The sequence below is a fragment of the Elaeis guineensis genome, chromosome 16 (assembly GCF_000442705.2).
Source record: "Elaeis guineensis isolate ETL-2024a chromosome 16, EG11, whole genome shotgun sequence".
In the NCBI taxonomy this organism is placed as follows: domain Eukaryota; kingdom Viridiplantae; phylum Streptophyta; class Magnoliopsida; order Arecales; family Arecaceae; genus Elaeis; species Elaeis guineensis.
Genome location: NC_026008.2, coordinates 43801886 through 43819070, shown reverse-complemented (window position 1 = coordinate 43819070; position 17185 = coordinate 43801886). Strand labels below are relative to the sequence as shown.

General features: G+C 41.1%; 3 protein-coding genes across 8 annotated transcripts; 2 read left to right on the top strand and 1 right to left on the bottom strand.

The window, feature by feature from the left end:
* Positions 1-891: 891 nt before the first annotated feature.
* On the top strand, positions 892-2119 carry LOC105059087 (protein SRC2 homolog). The gene has a single exon (XM_010942259.4). The coding sequence runs from the start codon at positions 968-970 to the stop codon at positions 1823-1825; it is 858 nt and encodes a 285-aa protein (XP_010940561.1). The 5' UTR covers positions 892-967; the 3' UTR covers positions 1826-2119.
* A 1444-nt stretch (positions 2120-3563) lies between these two features.
* LOC105059086 (N6-adenosine-methyltransferase non-catalytic subunit MTB) lies at positions 3564-10514 on the top strand. 3 transcript variants are annotated; one of them, XM_010942258.4, is made up of 7 exons: positions 3564-3792; positions 4832-7370; positions 7553-7636; positions 7999-8103; positions 8230-8338; positions 9690-9841; positions 9971-10514. In XM_010942258.4, the coding sequence occupies exons 2-7, from the start codon at positions 4866-4868 to the stop codon at positions 10397-10399; spliced, it is 3384 nt and encodes a 1127-aa protein (XP_010940560.2). In that variant the 5' UTR covers positions 3564-3792; positions 4832-4865; the 3' UTR covers positions 10400-10514. The 3 variants fall into 3 exon arrangements, with proteins under 3 accessions (XP_010940560.2, XP_073106496.1, XP_073106495.1); XM_073250394.1 differs by having other exon boundaries at positions 3622-3792; positions 4877-7370; XM_073250395.1 differs by lacking the exons at positions 7999-8103; positions 8230-8338; positions 9690-9841; positions 9971-10514 and adding an exon at positions 7766-7982 and having other exon boundaries at positions 3618-3792; positions 4877-7370.
* A 1259-nt stretch (positions 10515-11773) lies between these two features.
* Positions 11774-16878, bottom strand: LOC105059085 (sec-independent protein translocase protein TATB, chloroplastic). 4 transcript variants are annotated; one of them, XM_019855439.3, is made up of 6 exons: positions 16617-16878; positions 14416-14537; positions 13018-13077; positions 12693-12822; positions 12343-12465; positions 11774-12230 (listed from the first exon to the last, which is right to left on the bottom strand). In XM_019855439.3, exons 1-6 carry the CDS (start codon positions 16816-16818, stop codon positions 12115-12117), a joined length of 753 nt encoding a protein of 250 aa, XP_019710998.1. In that variant the 5' UTR covers positions 16819-16878; the 3' UTR covers positions 11774-12114. The 4 variants fall into 4 exon arrangements, with proteins under 4 accessions (XP_019710998.1, XP_019710997.1, XP_019710996.1 ...); XM_019855438.3 differs by having other exon boundaries at positions 11774-12227; positions 16602-16876; XM_019855437.3 differs by having other exon boundaries at positions 16602-16875.
* Positions 16879-17185: the final 307 nt, after the last annotated feature.

Genomic DNA, 17185 nt, shown 5'->3' with positions numbered 1-17185 from the left:
AAATCTTCTGAAGTATTTGATTCGTGATCGAAATTAAAATCGAAATTAGAATAAGAATTTGAATCAATAAAAGAAAGTAGAGATTGAGTTCTATATAGATCGAGTCATTTCCATTTCATTCCGAAATCGAAATCAGAATGAAACTCCTTCCAATCAAACGGTTGGAATGGGAGTCATCTATTTCGATTTTGATTTCGATTTCAAATTCCCACCTTCTAACCAAACAATTTTTAAATTTTTTTAAAATTTTGATTAATTTAAAAATAAAAAAATTATAATTTCATCGATTCCTGCACCCAAGCACTCGTGACCTTGAGAGGGTGACGCAACACAAGGAGCAGCAATAGCTGATTTTAACGGAACCATGTAGGTCACAACGAGAAAAGATCATAGCCATTCATAATGAAAGATGTGAGATCATAGACACGATCAACAATGTGAGGACATTGTTCCCTCCTCCGGATCACCATGTTAATCAGGCCCCACGTGTGACCAGCCGTCTGACACTGACCTCCCTCGCTCCTCGTTACCACGCAGCGAATCCCTTCCCTCAGACTTGCCATTGCGTCAAAGCAAAGCATGGAACCGATGGGCCCCATCTCCGTCGCCGCCACGAACCTTCGCGCGTCACCTCCCAACCTCTCGCCTTATTTCCACCGCACTTGGTATCCCCATATTAGCTCCCCATTGGGTTAAAAACCCGCGTCACATCGACTAATATCGATTGTTTATAGCACTCGTGCATGACATTTGGGGAGCGTACCGGCCTATACCGAAAAACCCGTCCCCGGTCCCAACCTCGTGGTATTCTCGGAATTACTTCCAGAACCCAAGGGGTATTTCCCAAACGCGCCCACCCAATCGCCTGCAAGATCGCCATAAAAGCCCCCTCAATCCCCCAATTTCTTCACTCTCTTCTCATCTGGTTTCAATTTTCTCGTTCGAGATTTCTCAGAAATCCAAAGCGATGGCGTCGCGCTACGAGGTGGAGGTGACCATCGGGTCGGCGCGCGACCTCAAGAACGTGAACTGGCGGCACGGCGATCTCCAGCCCTACGCCGTCGTCTGGATCGACCCCGCCTCCAAGTGCTCCACCAAAGTCGCCGTCGACGGCGACGTCAACCCTGAATGGGACGAGAAGGTTGTCCTCTCCTTACCCCCCGGCCAAACCCTGGACGATGCCGTCCTCTTTATCGACATCGTCCACGCCGGCGCCGCAGAAGACGTCAAACCCCTCGTCGGCTCCGCCCGTCTCCCCCTCCGCGAGGTCATCGACGACGCCGGCATCGGCGGCAAGGCATCTCGCGCCCTCAAGCTCAAGCGCCCCTCCGGCCGCCCCCATGGCAAGCTTGACGTCAGGGTTGCCATCAAGGAGCCCTCCCGCTACTACGACCCCTACGCCCCGCCCTACGGCCAGCGCTCCGTCTCCCGGGACTACCAGTACGGCTACGGCCAGCCGTACGCGGCGGCGCCACCTCCGGCGGGGTACCCTTACTCCACCCCAGCGCCGCCACCGGCGGGAACCGGGTACCCGTACGGGGCACCGGCGCCGGCTTACGGAGCTCCGCCGGTGTATGCATCGGGATCGTACGGGGCGGCGGGATCATACGGGGCGCCGCCGGTGGCGCCGGTGGAGGAGAAGAAAAAGTCAAAGTTTGGGATGGGAACGGGGCTGGCGGTCGGGGCGGCGGCTGGTGTTCTTGGGGGTTTGGCGTTGGCGGAGGGAATAGATTACGTCGAGGATAAGATCGCCGACGACGCGGCGGAGAAGGTGGAGGACGATCTCGGGTACGATGATGGCGGCTACGACGGTGATGACTTCTGAGCTCTCAGATCTAAAAGCAACGGAAGTTTCTGTTCTAATTAATAATTTCATCTATCTGAACGTTATACTTTTTGTTACATCTAAGTGTTGGATGTTTTGGTATTAATGGTTTTACTTTTATCTCAGCGTGGGTTTAATTCATGAGATCTTATCATGTTTTCTCTTTTGGGGATTTTGAAGAAGAACGGAATGTAGATCCTTTTGCTTATGTGCGAAGGGGAGGATAAGCATATGCTTTGGAATTGTGCTTTGGATGCTTATATTGCATCATATGTCAAGGAATTTGTTTGTACACTTGTCCAGCATTGTATATTTTGGTACGTTGCTTGCCAGTCCGCAGGGATCGCAATAATTTTTGTAAGGTATATTCTTGGTAGTGCCGTCTTCCACAATATCAGGCCGAGATAAATGTGACTAGGAGTTACGATCCACAGTAATTTTATAGACCATTAAAATCAAAATAATTTAGGCAGGCTTGTCAATGTTTGTTTCTTAGTGCTTTCGGATGCGGAAGTCAAGTTGGACCAGATTAAATTGGTTTCTTTTTTGTTTGCAGATAAATTTTCTAGACTTGGATGAGGATGACCTGCGTAAAATCAAAACAGAGTGGAATTAAGTTGGGTTGAGTTGAATGTAATTAGACTGTAAAGGCATACGAATGGTGGGTGGTGGGTTTTCAATTTGTGAGCGCATATATCGGATCCGTAGGATGATGACTTTTTGGCTTATCTTGGGCTTGACCTTCTATCTTGGACCGACGTCATTCAGTAAAGCTTTTGGGTGATGCTGAAATTAATGCCCAAAAAAATAAGATCGTCTATCGGACGGTTGATCTAAAAAAAATAAAAAACAAACAACAACAACACGAAAATATTTGTCTGAGCTCTTGAATTAAGAAGAGATAGAATCCATGAAGAAGCTGAAAGAGATAAAATAGAGGAGTAGATTTTTCTTACGCGCTACTTCTGCTTCGTGTAAGTTAAGAATCCAATCAAAATAAACTGCATGAACAAAAACTAATCTAGAAGGCAATAGAATTTAGGGTTGGATTCGTCTCTTATCTTCTACTTCCGGGACGAGATGCCTTCGGCATGAAGGAAGGCGCCTCTTAAAGGGAATCTCATCCTGGCCCACTCTGACACCAAAGGCAGGGCCACGGACTAATTCTGATTTCAGGCAGGTCATATTGTAAAAATTTGAGGGTATATTCCCACATCTATCAATAAGCGGTGTCGTGCAAACACACAAAAATATCTTTTACAAATTCCAGGGTTTGCAAAATGACATAAACCATGCTTTGAAAATATCTAACGTTTAGGGAACAAAATCTTCATAAGCAAGAGAGGAAGGCGCCCCGCTCTCGTCATTCTTGACCGAGTGGAAACCACACTGTAGTTAGACTCAAAAAAGAGAAACAAAAATCAAGTCAAGACGGACTGGAATTGTTATGCTTCCTCTCAACACTCATCTTACATTCTTTGTGCCAGATGCTATGCATACAAATTTTATATGTGTTCTCAGCACCAAGCGAATCTCGAACGTTAGTGTCCATTTTGCCCAGCGGTTCAGAAAAAAAACCCGGTTTCCAATACCTAAAGCGTTCCCTTTCTTTCATTTTTGTTTTGGACCGTTTCCTTTTCTAGATTCACCAGTGGATCTGGTTACGGTTTGTCAGGGAAAAAACCCCGCCCCGACCGGACATTGAGCTACAACACAATTGGGTATCGGGTGGCGCTTGAGAAGCCGACTCATTTATCAGATCGGGCTCGGGTCTGATCGAATCCTCCACCCTCACGGAGAGACGGAGGGGAGATGATAGCCCTCCCTCCCTCCCCCCCTCTCCCGAGTCCCTGCCTCCCATCGAGATCGGAAACCCTGCTCTCCGCCTCCGCCAACGGGGGGGACCCCTTCCCCGTCCGCTGCCGCGAGGAGCTATCGCTGGCAGCCACCGACCGCCCGGGTAACTGGTAAGTCCTCTCCTTCTCCCTCTCCCCCTCTTTCTGCTTGCTTTGACTCCTCCGTCACCCCCTCCTCCGGTGGCGTCGCCGTCGTTCCGTCTCCAACCTCCACCATCATTCCTTCTGCGATCCTGGCCGCCCCGCCCGTCCTCCGTGTCCTCTTCCCACCTCTGCCCTCGCCGGCACCCTCGATCCCAGTCTGCCACACCCCTCGTCCTCATACCCCGCTCTGCCTTCCTCGATCTCGACGTCGCCCAAGAAACCACCTTCTTTGCGCATATCTGGGGTACGTTAACACCTAGAGTTCCCGCCGACATCCTCTCTTGAGGGCCAGGGGGTCTCCGACAAAAAGCCTAAACCCTAACCCTAGCTTTAGTTTTAGCAATAAGCTGGCTCAAAGGTTGGGATTGGGTTTCCGATGCCATACCTGGATCGGCTTTGAAGCGCCTCTTTGTCCACCTTTGATACAATCGATCTCTGGGAGGGATAATAGTTGCAGGAAGAAACATGCTTAATTCCCTCTTCCAAATGAAACCCTCTGTTCGACATTTAAAAAAAAAAAATGCATTATTCATTGATATTTCTCTCACTGATTATAAATACCCTTTTTTCAACCACCTGCTGATCTAGGAAATCAAAACAAAAAAAAGGAAACTAAGACAAATCACCCATTAAATCAGGAAAAAAGTGTCTAAAGTATTATGATTGGGAACCTTCTGGTCAAGTGATTGAAAGAGTAATAGTTGCAGTATAGAAGGCCCGTACATTAAAGATTTCTCTCTTTTTGTGTGTCACGGTGATCTGAATTCAGGGGGAGGGTTGCTGGCGTCGTGTCTTTCGGATCTTTGCCACGTGTGCTGCCATTTTGCTCGTAATTAAAAATTATGGATCTTGTTATTATAATTCATTTTTTTCTCAGTTTCATCGTGGCAACAGGATGGGGTGTATCTACTAGGAAATTTGTTGTGATATGTGATGTAAAAGTTATTAGGGCTCTAATTGATTTCAATTAACTGTCAATTTGTGCAATTTATGCATCATAATTCAGATGGAGTCGCATGTAGTACAATATAGATGAAAGTATGGATGTTAGGTACAGTAAAACTGAAGAAAATGAAGACCGGGAAGGCACTGATGAGAGGAAGCATCGGTCAAGCAAGTCACAGAAGCACAGTAGTGTCAAAGAAGCTCAGAAACGGGATAGTGGAAGGAGAAGAAGCTCTGGAGATAGGAAAAAGTCAAGCAGCTCAAGCAGTGGAGATGGAAGTGAGTATGACAGGAAAAGAGAATCGCATACCAAGATTCCAAGAAAGAATCCAGATGAGAGAAGTGAAAAGAGATCGAGTGAAGGGTATCAGGAAATAGAATCAGCGAGCATTAGGAGGAGCAGGTATGAAGAGAATGAGAGGCATTCTTCTAGGAAATCAAGCATGAAACCTTCTGAAAGTAGTTATGTGGGGAAATCTGATTCAAAAGGTGGGAAAGCTGTTGACCATAGCAAGCATGGGTTTGCCAGAGATGGAAAGCAGGATCATGGAAATGAATCAAGTGACTCCAAATGTAACGTTGTGGATTCTAGTGCTGGTAAGGGTTTCAGGTCCAGTAGTACTAGGGAAGAGAAAACAGAAGATGGAGAAACATGTAAAAGTAGGGGCAGAATGGTTGGTCAAGATGAAGATAGTATGTCAGTTACTGCACCTTATGAAGCTAGACCAGACGTACATGAAGATGATAAATGGAGAAGGGTGTTTGAAAGATCACCTGAGGCAGAAGGAAATGAGAATGACCACAGGTATAGCATCAGCAAGCCACATGAGCAGAAATCTGAGAACTATAGACAACATCAAGACTCAGCATATGGCAGTCGTGATGAAGTTCAAATCCAGGAAAGGTCTATTTCTAGGGATGAAGAGATGAGAGATAGAATTGGGAGGGAAGTTAGATATACCAAAAGGTCACGAACACCTGAGAGAAGTGGAAGGCATCGTAAGGAGGAGGATGACCATGACCGAGGCAATTCAGAATCTGACAATGAAAAGAATATTGGGCTTAAGGGTAGAGAATGGGAAAGAAAAGGTTACAAGGATGATAGGTCTTCCAAAGGAAAAGATAGGAGCTGGAATGATGAAAATGGGGATCGGGAAGCTTCAAAAGACCACTGGAAAAGAAATCAGACTAGGCAAGATTCCAAAGATAGGGAGAGTGATTCTGGTCATGTCAAGGAGTGGGATTTGCAATGGTGTGAGCAAGAAATGGTGGATGGTGAGAACCTTCATGGCAAACCTGGCTATAGAAAAAATGCTAGAATCAGGCCGGATGGTGTAAAAGCATCATCAGCCTCTAGGAATGCTTATGAGAGTTCTGATTCTATAGAGATCAAACCAAACAAGAATCTTGACTTTGGAAAAGAGGAGTCTTCTTCCATACATTTTGGGCGGAGATCTGAACTGGGTTCACAGCAGGATTTCACTTCAGGAGTAAATGATGGGATGGGGGAGTATCCACCTGAGAAAAAGGGTAAAATAGCATATGGCTATGGAGATGAATTACAGGTAACATACCAAGATCACGGTTCACCTATGGATCAAATGTCCACAAGGAATTCTCTTGATTCTCATGCCAAAGAAGGACGAGAACAGGGTGATACAAATTATGATCATACAGGACTGAGCCAAAGCAATGATTCACAACATCCATTTGGGAATATTCAGGGATCAGGTTCTGTTAATAGGCCTCCACAACAAGGACTAAAAGGGGGCAGGCCTGTAAGAGGAGGAAGAGGAAGGCTAACTGGGAGGGATGCTCAATGGGATGCAATTCCATCGCCTATGATGGGCCCTTCATTTGGTCCTCTCAGCTTGCCACCAGGACCGATGCAGTCGTTTGGGCCAAATATGTCGCACTTACCTGGCCCACCCATCCCCCCTGGTGTTTTCTTTCCCCCATTTCCAGGGCCACTCATTTGGCCTGGAGCTCGAGGTGTTGATATGAATATGTTAGCTGTCCGTCCCAGCATTTCTCCAATTCATCCACCTGGGCCTGTAGGACCTAGGTTTGCACCTAATATGGGAACTGGCCCTAATCATGGCATGTACTTCAATCAACCAGGCCTGGGAAGAGGAATACCCTCTAACATGTCAGGCTCTGGTCTAAATGCGATGGGAGTAGGTGGCCATGGGATGCCACATGATAAAGCACCTAGCAGTTGGGGTCCACAAAGAAATAGTGGGCCTTCTAAAGGTCCCTCAAGGGGAGAGCAAAATGATTACTCGCAGAATTTTGTTGACACTGGTATGAGACCGCAGAATTTCATCAGAGAGCTGGAGCTCACTAGTGTTGTGGAAGACTATCCGAAGCTGAGGGAACTAATCCAGAAGAAAGATGAAATTGTTGCCAAGTCTGCTTCCCCACCCATGTACTATAAATGTGACTTGCGTGAACATGTACTCTCCCCTGAGTTTTTTGGCACAAAGTTTGATGTTATTCTTGTGGATCCTCCATGGGAGGAATATGTTCATCGAGCTCCTGGTGTTACTGACCACATGGAATACTGGAAATTTGAAGAGATAATGAATTTGATGATTGAGGTGTGCTTTTTTATCTTTTGTGTTCATCTTGTGTTTATTTATAAATGATATGCTTGATCTTTATTTGATATTTCTTGTATGCCTGCTTGAAGTGTCTTAATTGGCACACCTAGTAATTCTGAGTTTCTGACTGTGCTGAATTTTACTCCTTGTTCCTAAACCTTCTCTGTTCATGTGGTCAGGCAATAGCTGACACTCCTTCATTTATCTTCCTCTGGGTTGGTGATGGTGTGGGACTTGAACAGGGTCGTCAGTGTTTGAAGAAGGTATGCCACTTTGTTCAGTATTCTACTACTTTGTATGCTAATTACAAGATCCAGTTTTGATATTGTTACCAGTTTGAGTGATACTATGATTGCAACACTTTTTCCAACTTTTGGTCCAATTTTTGAAAGGGAGAGAGCAATGTGGTTGATGTGATGATAAATGGCAATATCCTATTGGAAAGTGTTACACACTCGAGCTTTATGGGATATTGTGGCAAAGTCTTGTGCAGAGGGTTTTTCTCTTCCAAGTTGCATTACAGGGAGGGGGAAACAACAAAGAGAATATGACAGTGTAGTTTCAGTCATTCAATGATCGACCACTTCATGGGGTTTATAACCTGTTATCCTTTTTTTATATATAGTGGGGATTTCGGAGATGTGAGGATATTTGTTGGGTGAAAACCAACAAAACAAATGCAACTCCTGCCTTGAGGCATGATTCTCATACTTTGTGTCAGCACTCGAAGGTTAGTGAACATTTGGTATCCAGGTTTATTCTGTCTATATAGTTCAAATTTCAGCTTCTTCCTAGGCTGGCTGTCCTTGCATTGTCTGCTAAATAAAATAATCTTTTTTCATTTTAAATTGAGTAGGAACACTGCTTGATGGGCATAAAAGGAACTGTTCGTCGTAGCACAGATGGACATATCATTCATGCCAATATTGACACAGATGTGATGATAGCTGAAGAACCTGCTTATGGTTAGGATTTTCTGCTTTCAGAGAATCTATATTTTCAGATTTCAGTTTTTGGATATTTGCTTATCTCAGGTGGACATTCCATTCATTAAATTGAATGAAAAAAAAAAACATCATCATGAATATAAACTACATATTTACAAGTTAGATGGTGTTCTCTAACTGTTTTTCCTATTTTCCATGGATATATTCATTTGGTCAAAATTCACTTTAAGAGCAATGGTGCCTGTGCTGCGATGAATGAGTATTGATGCGCCTGTGTGGTCATTCATCACCAGATCAAACTGCTTGCATGAATCGGGTTATTCTGGCCTAGATTTTGCACATACCCATGTAAAGCTAGAATGCAATAACCTGCTAGGAAAGCTTTTGTATATTTAGCAAGTTATTTGCCATACTGGACAATGAATGAATTATGTTAGGAAATCCCATTCCTGGCAAAAGTTTTATTTCTGCAATTTGTGTTGATACACTGAAACTTGCCTAGTGGTTTGGAGTTTTTTAATTATCCTGGGCATGCATTTTTTACAATCTTCTCCTCAGTCGTCTACATTGATGTTGATGATCTTCAGCTTCACCTGTATTCTTATTGAGGTGCTCAAGAGGGTTAATTTGAGCACTTAAAACACGTCAGTAGGACATCCAACCTCTTGTGTTTGGTGCCAAACCTGCTTTGGAAATTCTTAGTCTGCCTCGGACATTCTTGAGGCTCTTGCCTAGTATTTCTCACCAAGATTTCATCCAAACCTTTTCAGCACGAAATAAAGCAGGTTAATGAAAGGCTGCTTTTGGGATCTCAGGAAAGCTGACAAGCTCAGTTTCTTTCATATTCCTCTTCACCCAGATAAATTTTTCGACCAAAATAGTCAAATTTGTTCATTCAGTTTATTTTTAGTTTACTAAATTTATTCAAACTAATCCTCCACCCTTGCTTCAAACATGTTCCTACTTTTGGTTTGCTAAATTTATTCAAACTAATCCTCCACCCTTGCGACAAACATGTTCCTCTTGTTCTGGATAAAACTATGCTGCCATCAAACAGAGCTTTAACATTAGCAATTGGTGCTCTCCTTCTTGTGTTGTCAAAAACATTTTCCATTATCAAAGTATGATACCATCTCTACAAATTGTTGAAGATTCTTTTATTCTCTAGGGCAATTGGTTCCCTATTCTGTAACCTGGCATATCCAACCTTGTTCCTCTTTCTTGTAACTGTGAGAAATTATCTTTATTTTGTGTCTTGTTTATTTTTTGTAAATACCTCCTTTCGCTACTTAAATATTTGGACTCCCAGCAAAATCTCTAGTGCAAATAACTGTTTGTTTTTCTTGTTTTCTTGTCATTTATATCGCAGGTTCAACAAAAAAGCCGGATGATTTATATAGGATCATCGAGCATTTCTCTCTTGGCAGGAGGCGGCTTGAACTGTTTGGTGAGGACCATAATATTCGCTCAGGTTGGCTTACAGTAGGGAAGGGATTATCATCATCAAATTTTAATTCTGAGGTAGGAAATCGCTTACTGGAGGTGATGCATTTTTTTTCTTCTTTCAGATACCAAATTCTCAGAATTTGTGCTTGAATAGGTGAGGATTGTGTTTTTTGCAATTCTGGTGACAATATTTCTATACTGCAGGCATATATCAGGAATTTTGCCGGTAAAGATGGAAATGTCTGGCAAGGAGGTGGGGGCCGGAATCCACCGCCTGATGCTCCTCATCTTGTGCAGACAACCCCGGATATAGAAAGCTTGCGGCCCAAATCGCCTCCCCCAAAGAGCCAGCAGCTGCAACCCATACCTCTGATGTCCGGTAGCAATTCTAACAACAGAAGATGTATGGGAAATTCCCCACAGAAGTCCACACCTGTGCCCTTTTCTGGGTTTTATCAGGACGTTTTGGGTCCGGACCCAGCAAATGCTCTTCCGTGGACTCCTTCCCAAGTGGGAGCATCGAAAGGGCCAGATGGTGGCTATGGGAGGCCTGACAATGGAAAATTTGAAGGTTTTCGGTTTGATGCTTGTGTACAAGCAAGCGGTGATTATCATGAGTTTGAGTCTCACTGAGCGATCAATCCCTTGTAGTTGTAATGCATGCCTGTGCAATTTTTTCTCATTATTTTTTGATGTATTACAAGAGAACCGCATCATTGAATGAAATTCTCTTATAGGTTCAGCAGCAGTAGCAGGAATTACAAATGGAATCTCTGCCCAATAGTTTCTAGCAGGTGTCAAGAAATAATATATTATTACCATCAAATGAAATGTTTCAAACCATAGAAGTTATTTTTTCAATACGATTTCTTGGTGTCAAGAAGCCATCATCTAATTGCAGAAGTGTCTTTCAGAGCCACAAATAGAGCTTTATGTTACCGCGGATAGAGTTTTCTTTGTATCTGTAAAGTTTCAGAGTTGCAGCTGTACCAGATGAACAGTATTATATTCGCTGGAAAATCGTGGAATGGAGAACTGGCAATGCTGAAACTAAGGATCCAGTTTGCTTAGTAGTATTATAAGGGATTATAAAATCATGAAGACAGAATCCCATTTTTGTACACTCAAACCGCGTTTGCTACATTTTCACACGATGCATATGTTAAAATTGAACAACGGTCATTTGATCTTACTTTGATAGGCAGAATGTATGATGGTATATTTAGCCCACATCTGCTATGGCATCATTGGCATGTACATTGATGTCTCTTCAAAAAAAAAAAAAAAAAAATTACATATATATCTTTTTAAATATCTAAACCTCATATTAGATGAATGTTTGTATATTTACATAGAATAGACATAGTTGTGGATTTGGACATTATGTAATAATAAAAATTTATAATCTTATTATATTTTATTTTAAAAATTTTTATTGAAAATATCTTGATGAAGTGTATAAAGTATATTATGTTGTTATAAGATGGACATAATCGTCTCATCTTGTATAAAAATAAAATAAAATATAATATTTTAATATATAAAATATTATATAATATCGTCATCATGTTCATATATTATGTAATATGTTACTACATTGCAAAATAAGAGGATCAGAATCTATTTAGATAAAATAGATAAAAATTAAATTAAAATTTTTTACATATCTATCCTTCTAAACATTCAAATTTGCATAAATATCCTCATAAAATTGCTATTTGTATATATACCCTAATAAATTTTTTTTACACATCTATCCATAATGATATTTTAGTCATTTAAATTTTAAACCATTAATTTTTTAATAACGTTAAATAATGTGAGTACATATGCAAAAAAAAAAAAAAAAAAATGATATATGTGCAAAATAAGTATTTTATAAAAATATATATATAAATATTAATTTTGAAAAGATATCCATACAAATTTGAATATTTAGGAGGATAAACATGCAAAAAATCCTAAAACGAAATGGCTGTTTACCTGAAAAGTAATTGCCATGCTCCATTTGATGCAACATCCGTGATTTTGTTCTTCATAACTACATATAAATCCAAGAATGACAGATTATCTGATTTTCTAGATGATTCTTAGTAATGTAAAATACTCACACCGTACTTGCTGCTCGTGGGGGAAATGATGCATTACATATCCCAACTAGCTTAAAACCCTGACCCATTATTAGGGACATGCCCATCTCCATGTCTCAACATACAAAAAGATGATTGATACAAGGAGTCCAAAATTCCCTCACCAGAAATTTCTAACCTTTTAGCTCAGGTATTTAATATGGAAGAACTGTTGTCCTCTTGACCAGTTGCTTGCCATGATGATGCTTGTGGAAATTATTAGCCATCATTCTCTGCCTTCTCATATGAAGGTACTTGAGCAGCAGCTTCTGGAGCAGCAGAAGCTGCAGGTTCTGAGGGATTGTCAGCTGCAACTTCTGATGTTGATGCTGCTGCTGTGATGTGACATGTTAATCTTCATCACATGGACGAACAGCAAAGAGAAAATTGAAGGCAAAATCAGAAGCTTCAATTCAGTGGTATGAAGTGATCCTTATAATGCCTAACCTTCTGGTTGTTCTTCAAAAGGGGGTACCTCTGCTTGGGTTCTGGTAGTAGATGCAGCCAGCTGGTCTTCTGTAATTTTCAGAAGCTCTTCACTGGTGTATGGTCCAGCCGAAGGCTTGCCATCTGCATAGAACTAGTTTGTGCTACTCCAAGATACAAAACAAACAAATTTGGAAGGAAGAAGAAAACCAATGCTTTGAAGTGATTCACAGCAAAAATGCGTATGATACGAGTTTTTCAAGAACATTTAAGATGTTGATGCCTTCCCAATCTTTTTTGCTTCAGAGCTAAAAATATTATCATCCATCCATCCTACCATATTAGGCATCGGAACATAACTTTGCGCTTACTTGTGTCAACTACAGCTTGTTGATTTTCATTCACATATGGAGTGGGCTTGCTCTTGTAATTTGTAGAAGATGCAACTTCATCAAGTCCTATCTCCCGTTCAAGGGTGCTCTTGAATTCCCTTGACACTTCCTGCAGCATAAGAACTATCAACCTGGTATATGCCCCTTGATTACACATAAGATAATGTCGCTATAGAGTCTAATTTTCTACAAAGCTGTCTCCATTTTTTGGACATTTTGATAGCTTATCAACTTTGCCAGTAGATCTATCCTATTTATTACGTAACTAAAAGAATATGGAAAAATTAGACCAGTTTTCACCAACCTGAAGCTCTCTTAGTGTTGGCTGGAAAGCACGCAAAGTCTTTCCCAAGTAGCGTGCCACCTGCATTTAATTAACCTGTTTGAGAGACTGCATATATAGATATGACCAGGGAAAAATAAATCTTGCATTTAATTGTAATTGGGAAAGGACAACTGGGCAGTTACTTAATGTGCACATTCACTTTTCTTCCTTCCCCGCTTCCACAGCCCCCCTCCCCTCCTTTTTTTTCTTTGTTTTTGGTCATGCAACCATCATGCCTAATTTTCTTTCCTTTTGCAGATAAAGTAAACAACCTAAAGCACTATATTTTCTTTTTTAGCTTTATAATGGACATAAGAATGTAATCTACTCAAAAATGTGTTTTCTTATTTTGTATTGATTGAGTAGAATAAAAACAAAAAGGACTACTCAATACGTGTTACTGGTGATATGCAAACAACATAGATGTTTTATGAGGTCTGGAATATAAAGTTGCAAAAGCAAAAGCTCCTGAAAAAGTGAATGAAAGGAACTGAAAAAGGGCAAACATCTTAAGTTTGGAAAAATCAACCATATAAGAAACAAAACACAAGCAGGAAATAAGACATATGACCAAGTTCCATCCTCTCTTTTTCCAAGGTCATGAACTTTAAAAGCCAAATACTGATATACACCTCATGCTGTTTCAAAATAATAGCCTGAGCAAGATGAGCTACTGAAAAGCTCTGCACTTGAATCACAATCAGAATATTCAGGTGGGAGCTGTTCAAATCACAGACCAAAAACCTCATAGTTACCTTAAGCAAGACAAAGTTGCACATAGATCCCCATCCCTTCTGTGCAAGAAGAGAAGGCAATAGGCAATCTATAGAATCCAACAACAAGAACTAATGAACAATGAATCCAAACATCACATTGTTACCAACAATTCTCACCTTCAATGATACTTTGAAGACATCATCACATGTATCTGCTTTTCTCCTTTAAACAGATCTTGACGATTTACTGAGGTACATCAAGGAGGTGTTCCTATTAATTAGTGATCTTGAGTTAGCTTCTACACCTTTATTACAGACTCTCTAATCCCCTAAGTGAATAAAATCAGCAATTTTTCTCTACAATATTGAGACTTGGACCATGCGATAGCTGACATGGCACCAACTTATTCAGGCAAACTGCTTTGCTAACAAGTTGTTGTACTCTATACCAGTATGTCATGACCAACATAGTGCTATTCAAATAGCTAGAAATCAGCTTTACTTGTAAATTAAGTGCATCAAGATCAATTTCTACTTCTTTTAGTGCCATTAATTGGCCCACAACCTTTTGCATCCAGAAATGATGGTCTAAATGAAATCACATGCATCATAACATAAAAACTAGAAAACGTGCTTGTATTTTACATAGAAAGGAGCTTACCTCAGCTAGTCCTTTAGGACCAAAGACTAGCAAAGCCACCACTCCAATAACCAGAGCTTCGGGGGCTCCAACTCCAAATAAAGAAGCATAAACAACTTTACCACGATATTTACCCTTCTTTTCTGCAGCACAGAGATAGAAGAATCAAATACATCAGATAAATATTACAGTAAATTATCCAACAATATTATATTAAAAAAAGGGTAGATAATGAGGGCATGACACAAAAACTGACAGCTATAAGTAAAATGTTCCAGTAAAGGCAAGACAAAAAATAATAGTAACTCAGCACTAAGATGGAATAGCATGGAAGTGCAACTCCCATGGGAAAAGGTCAAAGAATGAAATAGAACAAGTGAAGAAGAAAGAAGAACATGAAAAATCACACCCTATATCAACCAGACCACACCAAGAAAAAGTTTCAAGAAAAAATGTTTATCCATAGGACTCTCATTGCACAGAACGATTTAATATGCAGAAAAACAGCAACTTTAAAAAGCTACTTTATAAATCACAGAGAATGTTTGTAAACAATACGGCGAACCAGGGATCATAAGCTATTTAATTAGCTAAAAAGGCTAAACCCAATCACCAAGAAGAAAATTCCAAAAAATGAATCTCAGAGAGCACTCACCGAAAGGACAAAATGGAAGCATAATCCAGTAATGGCTAAAACATCTTTGCTATGAAAAACAAAGCAGTCTCACCGGATCTATTACAAAACCTAGACCCTGGAACTGTTATGCAATCATGAAACTACTTACAATCCAGCAACTTCCAATTAAACAATTGTTCACAAAGTACCATAGCAATGGCCTTGTTAAGAATAAGTTGGATGATCTGCGTTGAGTCAATTGCAACATAACAATTTCCCATTCACTTCGCAACCTAGTTACTGAAAGAACAAGTTCAGCACATTAGAAGCAATTTAGAGATCTATCTGTTATAATATATGATGAGCTGTCCTATTGTTTCTTCATACCACTATGTATGGTTCATATCCCATTTTTCTAAGGCCACTCTAACTTCATCCAGCATAATGACTACTCATCCATGCCAATGTGTATGGGAGTCGATCCCTGACTCTTGCATCTTAGTGCTGTTATCTAGTGACATACTTAATTTGCATTCTCAAGTCCCTATAATATGTGACAGTCAATGCAATAATAGTAAAGCAGCCACATCAGAGTGGTATGATCATTGGTGCAGAGGGAAGATCACCTTGCCCATACACCACAATGAATAAGATTTTGCACTTATTATATCTGCAAAATCACATAGAGACAACTTTCTTTTTTTCCTTCACAGAATCTACTTCTAAGAATCTAATTTTTCTTGATAACGATAATGGTGCTTATATGGACTTGGTGAAGCTTTGAGCATCATGCTTATGTGGAATTGGAGTTTGTCTGGCACTGGCAGAGCGACCTCCAAAGTTCCAACTTTGTATCCATTTTCCTTCTTTAGTACATTTATCTCCAAATTCAACAAATTCTCTTGCACTCATAAACCCATGTCTCCATGAAGATTCACTAAGGAGGCTTTGCTTCAGGGGAAAGAAAAATGCAGCAAAGTTCTCGTGGTGAGCACCGCTACAGATCACCTGCAAACAATCGCCGTTCAGTTTGCCCGGGATGGGGCAGTCCGGGATTGGTGCGGTGCATGGTGGGTGGTGTCAGTGAGGTAATGCCTGCTGCTCATCCGAATCACCAACTTCCACATCCCTCGGTGATTGATAGCGGGTGATCTGTAGCTCTTCGCTCAAGTCATAGTCCCGCTTGCACCTAACATGTCCTAAATAAGATTATTGAACCGTGAACATCAAAAATAAGGCATCGAAACATGAATATGAAATGATACTTTGTGAATTCGCCGCTTAATTTGTTAAAACTACGGCTTCTAAATTCTTCAAAAATTTCGCTTTCGGCTCCTTTCTTTCCACAGCAACGGTAATTGTTTGGAAAAGGATAAAAAAATAATGAAGAAAATAAAACAGGCCGACAATATTATGATACCGGCTTTCCCCAAATTTCTAGGGAAATCCATAAATCAAGGACTTATTTAGGAGGGGATAAAAACAAATCTATAGCCTTTTTTTTCCATATAAAACAACGATTTCGCACAAAAATGAATACAAAGCCAGAACAAAACTAAGAAAGGAAACGAAAAAATGAGACAGGAGCTACCCCTCTGGCCATAACCTCGCGGGAATGAGACGCCGATGTGCTTCAGACCGATCCACGGCAGAGGAGGGGCGGCGAATCCCAGTCTGAGAATCGAGCCGTGGGCGTGGCGAGAGGTTAGGGTTCGTGAAGAGAGCACATGAGGAGACGAGGAGAGGAGGAGAGGCGTCGTCCGATGGGAGCAGCAGCGAAGCGCTGGGATGGGGGTGGCCGCGCCCATCGCAAGGGACGAGGTGGAACGAGAGATGGCAGGGTGCGGGACGATGGGACAAAGGTGTCAGTACATGACCTGACCCAAGATAAAATGGGCCGTGGGCTTGACAAAACAAACTTGTGACGGACGCGACTAAACTGGACTCATTTGTTAAGAGAAATTTTCTGTACACCAACCGCGGTGCGGAAAATCCAACATGCACCGTTTTGTTTCATTGGATCGTATAGTTATTTTTTTTAATATATATTTAATATTTATAATTTTTATTTTTATTTAAAATTTTAAATAATAAAAATATTTTTTTTGAAAAAAATTTAATATTCTATGTCAATATTATGGCATTCTGTGTTGAAATTATAACTTTCATAATTTT